This window comes from Eretmochelys imbricata, chromosome 26, assembly GCF_965152235.1.
Source record: "Eretmochelys imbricata isolate rEreImb1 chromosome 26, rEreImb1.hap1, whole genome shotgun sequence".
Lineage (NCBI taxonomy): Eukaryota > Metazoa > Chordata > Testudines > Cheloniidae > Eretmochelys > Eretmochelys imbricata.
The window spans coordinates 13456732-13469549 of NC_135597.1; the positions used below are offsets into that span (position 1 = coordinate 13456732).

The 12818-nt window shown below is 46.7% G+C and overlaps 1 protein-coding gene across 7 annotated transcripts in view; it reads right to left on the bottom strand.

Annotated features, from left to right (window-relative positions):
- Window positions 1–1330: 1330 nt before the first annotated feature.
- The window catches only part of ELMOD3 (ELMO domain containing 3), a 71776-nt gene continuing 60288 nt past the window's right edge, over window positions 1331–12818 (bottom strand). For all 7 annotated transcript variants that reach the window (XM_077805986.1, XM_077805988.1, XM_077805981.1 and 4 more), the window contains 4 exons: window positions 11568–11698; window positions 10348–10424; window positions 6895–7022; window positions 1331–5022 (listed from right to left, as the gene is read on the bottom strand). In XM_077805986.1, the coding sequence (XP_077662112.1) occupies window positions 4790–5022; window positions 6895–7022; window positions 10348–10424; window positions 11568–11698 (569 nt within the window). In that variant the 3' untranslated portion in view covers window positions 1331–4789. The remainder of the gene's footprint in view (window positions 5023–6894; window positions 7023–10347; window positions 10425–11567; window positions 11699–12818) is intronic.

Below are 12818 nucleotides of genomic sequence, written 5' to 3' on the forward strand. Positions count from 1 at the left end.
AAGGATGGCTAAAACACTTCCTTCCTCCCCTCCCCCCCCCCCCCCCCCCGCCATTTGTCTGTCTTGCCTGTTTAGATATCCAGCTCTTCAGAGCAGGAATGGTCTCTTACGGCGTGTGTACAGCCCCTGGCATAATCGTACTCAGACTGAGGCTCGGGAGCCGCAATTGGCTCTTTAATGTGTCTCTTTGCAGCCCATGATATTAAAACACGGTGTGATTATTAACCAAGCCACGTTATTAACCAATCAGGATGCTTATACTATGTTATTAACCAACTGTAATTGATAAAATAATACTTGGTCAGAATAACCAAGAAAATATATAAATAGGAAATGAAACAATGAATTCACATGACTGTGGCTCTTTTAGGTAATGCTGATCACTAATTTGGCTCCTGAACCACTGAACTCTGAGTATCACTGTCCTAGCACAGTAAGTTGGCCTATGGGAATACAATCAACCAGAACTTGCACTTCTGCTGCCCATGCTATCCCAGTTCTGGGAAGACACTGAGGATTTCAGTCTCCAAGGCTCTCAGCCCTGGTACCTTTTATTAATTATTGAAATTCCTTTTTAAAAGTATGGGACATTGATACTTTTCAGCTGATGGGAAATGCTCAGCCTGGGGCTAATTCGTCACTGGGGCCAGCGCCTCGTGCTTTTCAAACCCTCTGCCCGAATGTTAATGATAGGGAGGAAACAAAAACTCAGCAGAGCGACTGAGTCCCTGGGGCTGTTTGCCATTCTTCCTCTCTTATCAGAAGCGCTGTTTGCGGGCGATGGGTGAAGTTGCACTACCGTGATACACCTAACATATAACACCTGGCTAGGCTGAGGGGGAAGGTGCATGGTCTACATCGGCCTCATTGATTGGGTTTGTGTGTGTGCGGATCCTGGCTACTCTGCTTTATGCCAGGGGCCACACCACACCCAGGGCATTCCAGAATCATATGGGTGGGCAAAGGTGGCTTAAAGCCATTCCCCCAGGTGGTGCCTTTCTGAGCTGCACTCCTGCGAGGCATAGCATGGAATTCCAGTTCAGGATTCTAGCCCAAAGGGAATGAAAATAAACCAGGGTCTCAGGGCCCACGGGTGCCAAGCTGGCCATCATTCCCAGATCTCATCCCCATTAACTGCCGTGGCCATTACTGCCTACAGGAGGGAGAGCTCACAGAGGCCCACAGACTCGCACCTCTAGGGGCCCCTTTTGTTTTCCTGCTGACTCAGTACTTGTTGGCGGTGGAAGGCCATTCCCTTTTCAGGCTGTGTGAGTGAAGCAGGCGTGTAAACGAACGCCAAGCCTGTCATCAGTAAGCACAGAGACGAGGAAACAGTACGCCAACGGTTTATTGTGAAGTGCCTATCCGGTTACAATTAGTGTACACGGCCCCAGGGTAGTGGCATGTGGCGTGGCACACCACTGAGGCCTGTATTTATGGAGCTTATCTGCATGCACCGCAGTGCCGAGACAGAGACATTTCCAAGCCAAAGATATGAGACAACAGGCCTATGTGCTATGCTAAAGAGGCACAAAGATTCAGCTGGAAAGGCAGTGGGAAAGGGCCCATCTAGGGATGGGGCCTCAGCAGAGTAGGAACACACTGGATTTCCATGAAGCACAAGGCAACTATGAAAGCAAACTACTTCTTCTGCCACTCAGGAGATGCATCCCCTAAGGAACATGCCCTGCACCCTTCAGGATCACGAAGACTGGACCACTGTATCCCCCTGCCTCTGCTGCAAAATGCATCTGTTACAGTAAGCTGCTCATTCTAACTGGCCTTTTCATAGAGTTCAGGCTTGCTGGAAGCCCTCTCATCAGCCAGTGGACCTCTTACAGAACACTGGCCAGAGACCCTCACCTGGCCACACCTGCAGCAGAGGGGACTATTCTTCCCTGCTGTGCCAATGCGGGTTGAACTGCAGCCTACAACAGGTTTGGGCCCTACCTGCTGCTCCAACAGTGTAACACACCATGGAAGAACTTCCCCCAGTGCAGCACTACCATAAGCTGCTGCCCTCCCTTCCCTAGCCTGTTGGGAACAGGGCTGGGGAGGACAGGAAGGCAGGTCTCTGCACGACAGGATCTTGGGCTGCAAAATGCGAGCTACTGCCGGTGGATGTGACTTATGCAGAGACCACTTTGGCCACTGGAGCAGCCCAGAACTGCAGGGCTGCAGACCTGACACTGAGCTATCTCCCTCCCCTCACCCCACCTCTGGGCTGTGCCTCCACCGCCCAGAATTGCACCCCAAAACTTTTAGGAAGACATATGACCCTAGGGTATCATGGCCCCTGGGAAGCTGTTCCCCTGGTTAATTATTATCCATTTAACTGCCTCCACTGTTCTTAATCCACTGTTAAGAAATTGCATTTTATTTCCAATTGGAACCGCACCCCCCCAACACCGGATCTTCCCATGCTTTTCTCTACGAGATTAGAGAGACTTCTACTCTCAGAAATCTTCTCCCCACGTAGGTACTTGTAGGCTGTGATCACATCAAAACCCTGGACTCCCCTGAAACACTGGGCAAGTCTCCAAGGGCCTGATTTTTAAAAGGCGTTCAGGTGCCTAGAGATGAAGATAGGAAGCTAGTGGGATTTTCAAAAGCACCTGGGCACCTAACTCCCTTTGAACTCGTGCTGATCAGTACACCAAATAGCACAAGACTCGTGATAAAATCACGAGAGTTGGCAACTCTGGCGTTTCTGTGGAGCAAGCATTTTTGGGCGGGGACAAGCGTAAAGCTGACAAATCTGTTCTCTGTCAATCATTCAAAAATGTCTGAACAGGAATTCCCTGAAACTTTCCAGCAAATATTCGCCTTTGAGCTGAGACCCAGCCAGGGGCGCAAAGAACTTCAGAAATTTCTGAGCCCAAACAATACAGGGAATTCTCTTGTAATCATAACTCTAGTGTTACGTCCATGTATCCCCCCGGAGCTGCCTATGGGGACTGCTCTCCCTGCCCCAGCTCCTCCCTGCCTTACTCTCTCAAGGTATGTCTACACGGCAATAACACACCCGCGCCGGCTGGCTCACATCCGCTGGCTTGGGCTTGCGGGACTCAGGCTGCAGAGCTATACACTTGCAGTGTAGACGTTCAGGCTTGGGCTGGACCTGACTGCAAATGTCTACACAGCAATTTTATAAACCTGCAGCCCGAGTCGGCTGACACGGGTCAGGTGTAGATGTTTTCTTGCGGTGTATACCTCAGGCACGCTAAGCCCAAACTTTGACTCTGGTTTGAGCCCAACCCCCCTTTCTGTTCACACACAGATCAGTCTGACTCAGGTCAGCAGGCACTCGGGCCCCGGGTCCTCGGACCCTACTAAGGGAGGTGGGTCAGAGCCCATGTCCGACTGTGATTCGGATCCAGTCCCTGTCATTGTGAAGCGTGGACGCAGGTCAAGCTGCAGACCCGAGTCAGAAGGTCTGCGTCATGCACTATGGACGCACTAGCACGGGTGTGAGACTCAGGTCCAGCAACTGTAAACCCAGGTTTACAACGCCGTGTGGAAGCTCAGGCATGGGCTTAGAAAAATAGAGTACAAAAGCCTGGCTCCCACAGACCCGGGTGTACAACACAGTGCAGATGTACCCCCATAGGCTGGAGCGCCCACCCGCAGCTATCCAGGTGGATGCCATGTACCTGAATGACCATGTCTCTCCTGTACTTTGCTCAAGAGTCAGGAGTGTCTGAACTGATAGCCGGTGGCAATGCTGGAAGCCAGGGGTCTGCGTCTCACTATTGCTCTCTCAGGCCCTAATCCAGACAGATCTTGCCCATTCCGAGTTTCAGTAAAGCTCATCATTCTTTACTGAGACTCTGGATGAAGACTCCTGAGCAGATGCACAGAAGGAGAAGCAGGGACGGTACAAACAGCATTAACTTGGAGTAGGGAAGCCCAAACCGCAGGGGGTTTGAACTGTTCAGCTACCACATGACACTACAAGGGAGAACGTCTCACCGGCACATACAGCTGGACCTTACTGTGCAGTGATTGGGACAATACCCTTGGACTCCGGAGACTGGGTTCCATCCCCTGCTCTGCCACACACTTCCTGTGTGACCCTGGGCACGTCACAAGTTTCTTTGGGCCTCAGGTCCCATCTGTAAGATAGGGACAACAGCACTGCCCAGCCTGAAGGGGAGGGGCGTGAGCACAAATACATTAAATAGCGTGAGGTGCTCGGATGGTACAGCAATGGCCTATGATAGCCAGACAGACCGACCAACCCCAATTCCAGCACATCTAGTGCTTAACGCTGATGATCCCCTACAAACCGTGAGCCATATTCTCAGTGGGTGCCGTCAACGGAGACTCTGGGCCCATCTAGCCCGATGGCTGGAATAAAACACACACCTCGCCAGCTTCGCATCTCCTACCCACTTGCTAACTCCCCCTAGGAGAATCCTAGCTGAAGGGAATTCAGGCCTGCAGTTTGCTTCAATTGCTCACCTCCCTCACGGTTCAGCAACAACAGCTTGGGCTCCTTAAAGCCTCTCACAAACTGAAACTCTTGAGAACTGAAGCATCTACAATGAAGTAGGACGTCTAGGTCTCCATCGCAAACTCCACCAACTTCCCCCGGGCATGCCCCACGACATCTGGCCTAGCGGCTTGGATACTGCACTTACTCTAGAACCATCTCAGACCTCCCAGCCCTTCACAAGTGACTGTGAACAGATGGGCAGGGGACTAGCAGCCACTAATGAGATCTGCCAACGGGAGTGTCTATCGGTGTCTTACAAGAATCTTCCCAGCCGGCGGAGTTGCCTTGGTTTCAGATCAGCCGGGCCTCTCCTTCCATCTTGACCTGCGGGTCGCACACTCCTGTGAAGTTTATCTCTTTGCTGCTCTTGCTGACGGCAGAGTTGAGGCTGGGACTGCGTACACCAGAAGAGGGAGAAGGGTGTTGAAAACCACCATCTATTACTGACACAGCTCTCCCACTCATGTAGATCTCCAAATATCTCAGAAGCTGCTTCGGTTTCTTTTTGGCAAATGCCTCCAGGTCTGGGAAAACGGAGGGGAGGAAAAAAAATCTAGTATCAACATAAAAGGACACGACACTGGGATGGAGATGGGGCAGCCTGAGCCCCACGTGTTTTCTGGGGTAACACTATTCTGGTATATTTTTAAGCTTTACCCCTAGAGTTTGGTCCACTGTCTCCTTAGGCATGTGCTTCTCTCTCAGGACAGAGCATGTAACCACAATGGCTACGAAGGGCTGGAACTTGTAGCTATAAAACATCTTTGGAAAAATCATTTCCTCATTGTCCAAGCTTGGGGTCTCACCCTGAAACCAACTGAAATACACCCAATGGATCATAACAGATGGGAAAGCCCCAGGTCTCCAGGGAAGAGCATAGACCACATGGGTGGGGATGGGGGAGAAACCCCAAACTATTTGTGAAAAGGAGGACTTGTGGCACCTTAGAGACTAACCAATTTATTTGAGCGTAAGCTTTCATGAGCTACAGCTCACTTCATCGGATGCATTTGTGGTGACCCAAGCTTCACTTTTTGAAGATGCTTTTTCAGCCCTACTAAACACAACCATCTTGCTGCTCACCAGGCAGGTTTTACCCTCTTTTTATTTTTTGCGCTCAGAGATAAATTACCCTGCTGTGCCTCTGATTTGGTTTTTACAGAAAGAAAATAGGGTTGATTGCTGTAGCTAAGGCCCAGTGCTACAACATATATAATTACATTAAAAATATGTTAAAAAATTGTTAATCTGGTTGTGAAGTCAAGCACAGAAAAGTTAAGAAATGGTTGAATTAAGGTTGCCCCACGACACCTTAATTCAGCCCGCTTGTGTTGTAGACATTATGATACAGTCCTTAATTACATGATTACATCCTATTTCTTCCACAGACCCTGGCCTCACTCAGTGAATGGGTGGCTATTCAAGATTTCTTTTTATCCGATTTAGTGAATGCCGCAGGTCTAATTTGATGCACACCACTCCAACCCTGCAGGGAGCACACGATGGCTAATTTCCTCCTGGGTTTTTTTGGGTGCTCATCGCTGTAATATCTGAACGCCTCACAAATATTCACCTAAGAAATGGTTGAACTATTAAAAAAAAAAAAATTCAGCTCAAGGCAGAAACCTGGTTTGGAAAATTTCAGCCCAAATGATTCAAGCTTGGTAAAGTCTTAACCAAATGAAAACAGGGTCTTATGGAAAGTGTTAAGCAACCTTAATCATAGGCCTCACTGCCAACTTGGCTTACAATTAAGGGTGAAACATTGAAATTTCACACCCACATGAACACCCACACAAACATACTTGGCAGAAAACCACACAAGCAAGGAAATGAGTTAACACCACACCTAAAATATATAACTTCTACTTCTCTACTCACATACACCTTCCACTACGTCGGCCAGGTTACGTCGGCCAGGTTACATCACCCCCTTAACTTTTCCCTTGTAGCTAGCGGCCAACCTCTGTATTTTGCAATCATGTAACACGCAGAGAGCCTTCTCTGTCTGAGCAGAGGCGCAGCCTAAAGCAGGGTGTAGTGAAGTCTTAGCATCACCCACCCCCCTCCATAATAAACACTACGTTTTCCAAAACGTATTCTTAAAAAGCCCTATCCCTAAAGAGCAGCCACTGTAATTACAACACATGATCAGAGGTGATTAGGTGGGGCTACAGACAATCCCATGTGGCTATTAAAATCCCAGTTACCTTGGGTACAGGATCTTTTAAAGCCCAATGACTCTGAACCAAGAGTTAATGAAGACTCCCTCCTCTATGCCTAGCTTGGGTGTCGGCAGGCCAGTCTCTCACAAATGGTGTATGGAACAAGCAGCGTTTGTCCTGCATACCTTCAAGTTATTGTCCCTTGCTTAGAAAAGACGCAGGGAAACGCACCTTTTAGAACAAAGCCAGAGTCAGAAATTGTTTTCTGTTGCGTTTTCCAGATGACGTAGAGGCGCAGAGAGGTGGCCACATACAAATCGTTCAGCACTGCAATGACCTGCTGTCTGCGGTTACACTCTCTGAAAGAGACAAGGATGGGAATGCTTATCTCTACCCTCTGCCTTCCCAGCAAATCCAGAGGCAAGAGCTACAGAAACACCGCCCTAGAGATCCACCCGAAAGAGAGATTTACGCCAGCCAGAGATTCGTTCCTGCATGGCCCTGCGAACACAGGGAGTTAATGAAGGAAACAAGTTCCCTCTTGAATGATAAGTGGTACAGTAGTTGCAATGGCTATTATTAAATCAGCCTAACACTGTCTGTTAAAAACCCCCTTTAGAACCGTTTATACCTTTGACAAACTTTAACCTTTCCAGCAGAAGTTTCCCATGCTTGGACGCTGCCACTGATTTTTTTTTTTTTTTTAAGCTTAATTTTCAGCATCACAGGGACCCCCACACTGAATCAGACCCAAAGCCCATCTAGCCCAGTTTCCCGACATGGACAATGGCAGCACCATGGAAGCCTCGGAGGAAGGGGTAAGAAGCCTGCAATAGCAGACGGGGGATGACGTGCCCCCACATTAGGTCTCACCCTGATCTCTAACAGAGATTGGCTTAAGTCCTGAAGCATGAGGTTTTTTCTCTCTTCCAATACTCTTTTTGCTGACATTAACGACTGTAACTCTGAGCACCACGGCTATATGTGGACCATAGCTCTCTGTTGGCCCGTCTGCAATGATGCCCAGGTTCCTTTCCACTGCATTTAGAATGTTGCAAAGTGTCTAAATCATGGCAATGTAGAGCTGGAAGTGACCGTGAGAGGTCATCCAGCCTATCCCCCAATACTAACACAAGAGGAAATGCATCTAGACCATCCCTGACCGACGTTTGTCTAACCTGTTCTTAAAAACCTCCAACGACGAGGATTCTACAGCCTCCCTTGATACCCTATTCCAACATTAACTGCCCTCAGAGTTAGAAAGTGTTTTCCTAACTTCTAACCTAACGCTCCCTTGCTGCAGATTAAGTCCGTTGCTTTTTGTCCCACCTTCAGTGGACATGGAGAACAATTCATCACAGCGCTCTTTATAACAGCCCTTCATATATCTGAAGTCTGTTCTCATGTCCCCGTGCAGTACTGTCATAGCGGGGATCATTTCACCTTGAAGCGTCCCTTGAAATATGTGTTAAGTACTTATGCTAAACCATCTGTTCCACTTGTAGTTAGCTGTGATACTCTGAGTATATTTTCCCAGACCTGAAGAAGAGCTCTGTTAAGCTCAGGAATTTGTCTCTCTCACCAACAGGAGTTGGTCCGATAAGAGACGTTACCTGACCTACCTTGTCTCTCTCATGTCCCACTCAGTCTTCTTTTCTCAAGATTAAACAGGCACAGGTTTTTAAACCTTTCCTCACAAGTCAGATTTACTAAACCTTTTACCATTTCTGTTGCCCTCTTCTGGGCTCTCTCCAATTTGTCCACATCTTTTTTAAAGTGTGGCACCCAGAATTGTACCCAATACTTCACCTGCGGTTTCACCAGAGCTGAGTAGACAATTACCTCCTGTTGATACACTCCAGGAGGATATTAGCCTTTTTCACAACTTGATCACAGTATTGGCTCATACTCAATTTGCGATCCATTATAATCCCCAGATCCTTTTCCGCAGTACTCACCACCTAGCCAATTATTCCCCATTTTGTAGCTGTACACTTGATTTTTTCCTCTGTAAGTGCAGTACTTTCCACTTTTCTTTACTGAATTTCATCTTGTTGATTTCAGACCAATTCCCCAATTTGTTAAGGTCATTCTGTTCTCTACTCCTGTCCTTCAAAGTACATGCAACCCCTCCCGGCTTGATGGCATCTGCAAATTTTAAAAGCATTTCTCTACTCCATTATCTAAGTCTTTAATGAAAATGTTGAATAATATCAGACCCAGGACTGAACTATACAGGTCTTCAGTACACAAGTCCTCTCAGTTTGATTGTGAACCCTTGATAACTACTCTGAGGATAGTTTTTCAACCAGTTTTGCCCCCACCGTATAGTAATTTCATTTAGATCACACTTCCCTAGTTTGTTTATGAGAGTGTCATGTAGGACTGTGTGAAAAGCCTACTAAAATCAAGATATATCACATCTATTGCTTCCCCCCATCCACTAGGTCTGTAACTCTCTCAAAGAAGGAAATCAGGTTGGTTTGGCATTATTTGTTCTTGACAAATCCATGCTGGCTATCCCTTATAGCCCTATAATCCTCAAGGTGCATAACTGATTGTTTAATTATTTGTTCCAGAGAAGTTAGGCTGACTGGTCTGTAAGGTCTCTTTGTTCCCCTTTTTAAAGATAGGTACTATGTTTGTTCTTCTCCAGTCCTTTGGGACCTCACCCATTCTCCAAATGTTCTCCAAGATAATTGCTAATGGTTCCGAGATTGCTTTAGCTAGTTCCCAGGGTGAATTTCTTTAGCTAGCTCCCAGGGTGAATTTCAATGAGCCCAGCTGACTAGAACACATCTAATTTATCTAAATATTCTTTAATCCATTCTTTCCCTATTGTGGCGTGTGTTCCTTCCCCCATGTGGTTAATATTAATTGTGTTAAGTATCTGGTCAACAATTAACCTTTTCAGTGAAAACTGAAGCAAGATAGGCATTGAACAGCTCAGCCTTCCTGGTGTTGTCCATTATTAGCTCTCCTTCCCTGCTAAGTAGTGGATCTACATGTTCCTTCATCTTTCTCTTGCTCCTAAAGTACTTATAAAACCTCTTCTTATTGACTCCTATATCCCTTGCTAGTTGTAACTCATTCTGTGGCTTTGCCTTTCTGATTTTATCCCTACCTCCAGGGTCAAATATTTCTTTGCATCTGTCAACACTGCAAATCATCTGCCATCATGATGCCCAAATTAAGTCCCACTGAAGTTCTCTGTAGTCCTCTCTGCACTTGACTAACCTAAATAACTAACTATACCAGTGCCTGGATATAACCCCAGTCCTGCAGTGCTCCAATTCTCCTCAGTATCAAGCCACATCAGACACTGGAACACACACTCATTTATGTATAAGAGTGCTAAATACATATACAGCCTGACGCATGCAACCTGTCTGAGCCAGAGACAGAAGCAATCCTTCAGCATACGCAATACCCTTGGATATACAATGCCTTTACTTCCAGATGCACAGCTAAGTAGAAAGTCCCTGCCTGCTTTACTGGGGTACAACTCTTTCCTCTCTGCATGCGCTCACATTTCAGGCCCGCCTGCGCTACAAAGCAGCACCTCAAAACCAAGAGGTAATTGGGTCTCCTGGCATGGTGGTACATGAAGTGTAGATGAGCCTTTCGTAATGCAGCCTGGGGTCTACACACAGGCTCTAGGGCCACAATGGGCTGTGAACTCACCGAGAAAGATGCTCTTCCCTCAGGGCCTGGATCACGATGCGAGTGATATTTATAGACATGACACAGAAAGGGAAATTCTGGAAAAGAAACAGAATGAAATCAGTGATTCCGCCCCTGTTCTCCTGGATAAGACCCCTCTTCCCTCCAGCACCTGGACAATGCCCTTCCTTAGGTCTGTTATAGTTAGAGATGGGCCCAGATCTAAACCCTGGATATTGTAAATTCTTTGGGGCAGCGGCCGTCTTTTGGTTTGGTTTGTACAGCATCTACTACAGTGGGGCCCTGATCCATGACTGGGGTTCCTAGGCACTCTGGTGATATCAATAAATACAGATACAGACTCGGGTCAGAGTTGGCAGCTCAAACCTATCTTTCCATTGGGCCAAACCCAATCAGCCCTGACCCGGAGTTTGGCTCCAGTTATTGAACGCACATTTTAATCTGAGGGTTTGGTTCCACCCATTCCCATTATGAAGATATAAAGTCTGGATCTGGATTAATAGATTCCTAGGCCAGAAGGGACCATTGTGGTCTTCTAGTCCGACCTCCTGTATAACACAGGCCATTGAATTCCCCCAAAATAATTCCTAGAGCAGATCTTTTAGGAAAACTTTCAATCCTGATTTAAAAATTGCACTGATGGAGAATCCATCACGGCCCTTGGTAAATTGTTCCAATGGTTAGTTACCCTCCCTGTTAAAAATTAGCACCTTATTTCCAGTCTGAATTTGTCTAGTTTCAACTTCCAATTGGATCAGGTTATAGCTTTGTCTGCTTGACTGAAGAGCCTATGACCAAACAGAGCTGGGGTTTGGTTCTGGGATACAATTTGGGCCTGTCTTTGATTAAAACATCTTCTCCCTCACCAAAACAAAATAAGCAATGATGGGTGTAAAACAAGTGAAGGAAATTAACATGTACCATGGGGAACGTTTTATAAGTGAGAATTGTTTGGCGAATGGGACTAAAGTTTGGCTAAAGGGAGGCTGTGGAATTGACACCGTCAGATTTATTCAAGGTGCAGAGTAGCCAACGTCTTTCAGGGCTGTGGAAAGACAGCACTATTGATCAGAAACTGGATGAAGCAGAGAATCTGGGACGTGAAAGAGTTTTCCTAGCAGCCAATCGAAAAGCAGGATTCCATGGTTACCTTTCCCTGAAGTTTAATAATAATAAATAAATACCAATCCAGAGTCAGAGTTGAAGAGGGAAGGACATGCCTGTGATTCATGCTGGGACAGCTTGAAAACATCTCGAGCTAGGGGTAATGTCCGAGAGTCCATTACAAAATATAGAATTTGCATTAACCCGAGCAATCCAGTCCCACGCAGGTCTGTCCCAGGATCCATACCTTTAATATAAAAACATACAGCCAGGTAAGCCATGCATGTTCCTGTCCTGAATCACTCAGTATATGCTCTCCCTGTCTTATTACGTGCCTGCTTTGGAGCATGATGTATATTCTGACAAACTCCATTGCCAGTCCTTATAGTTGCTGAGAAAACCTCAAAAGTATCTACCACGCATTAACTGAGCCAGTGATACCCGCCTGAATTTGCAGTCAGCCTGCGACAACGGCTCTAAGTGGTGTGAACTGCCCCATTCATCTCATGGAATTGGCATTTTTCCCCAATCTGTCACTGAATTCTGCATTTCCACCATGGAATTCACCATTTTGCTGCAACTGGGCACCGAATATATTGTCTCCCTCATCTCCCTGGACCTGCCCGCAGCTGCTCTTGCTCTCCAGTTTTCACACCCAGCAGAAGTTAACTGGATGCCAGGGCAGGCTCCCTGCACTGCTCCATGAAGCCAGGCAGTAGAGGGGTCACAACCCCTCTCCTCTATCGATCCACCATTTGCAGACCAACTTTCCTCTCCAGTGGGCTCAGGCCCAAGCTCGCACCAGAATGCTTTTTAGCCACTTGATGCTTCAGAAGAGTTGCCACACCAGCTAGCAAAGGATTCTGGGATGTGCCTAGGGCCATTAAAAACAGGAAGTAGCGAGCCATTTGGAGAACAAATGGAGAAAAAGAGGGGCTCGTGCTTTGTTTGCTTTGTGTTTTTATGATGACTAATGAGGTGATTGCATTTTGTTGTTTGGTAGGCAGGGTGCTAAAGCTTTTTTTTTTAAATGCTTATTTTTTAGATTATAGAATTCAGCTCTTCTCCATCCTATCTAGCCTGGAAGACTCTGGATAATTGGAGATCATTTTTACATAAGACCCCACTGAATTCTTCGAGCAAAACCTCGTGAGTTTACAAATTCAGAGGATTGTTTTAGTAAACTGCAGAATGTTTGCGTGCCTAAATAAAATGCTTAGAACCTTAACTCAGCTGTCCATGACAGCTAAAATCAGATTAATGTGGGTACAATGAGTGTTGCATGTTACTTTATGGTTGTGAAATGTAGGTACTGACAAAGTGTCTGGAGCAAAAGCTGCAAACATTGGAGATGACATGCTTGGGCC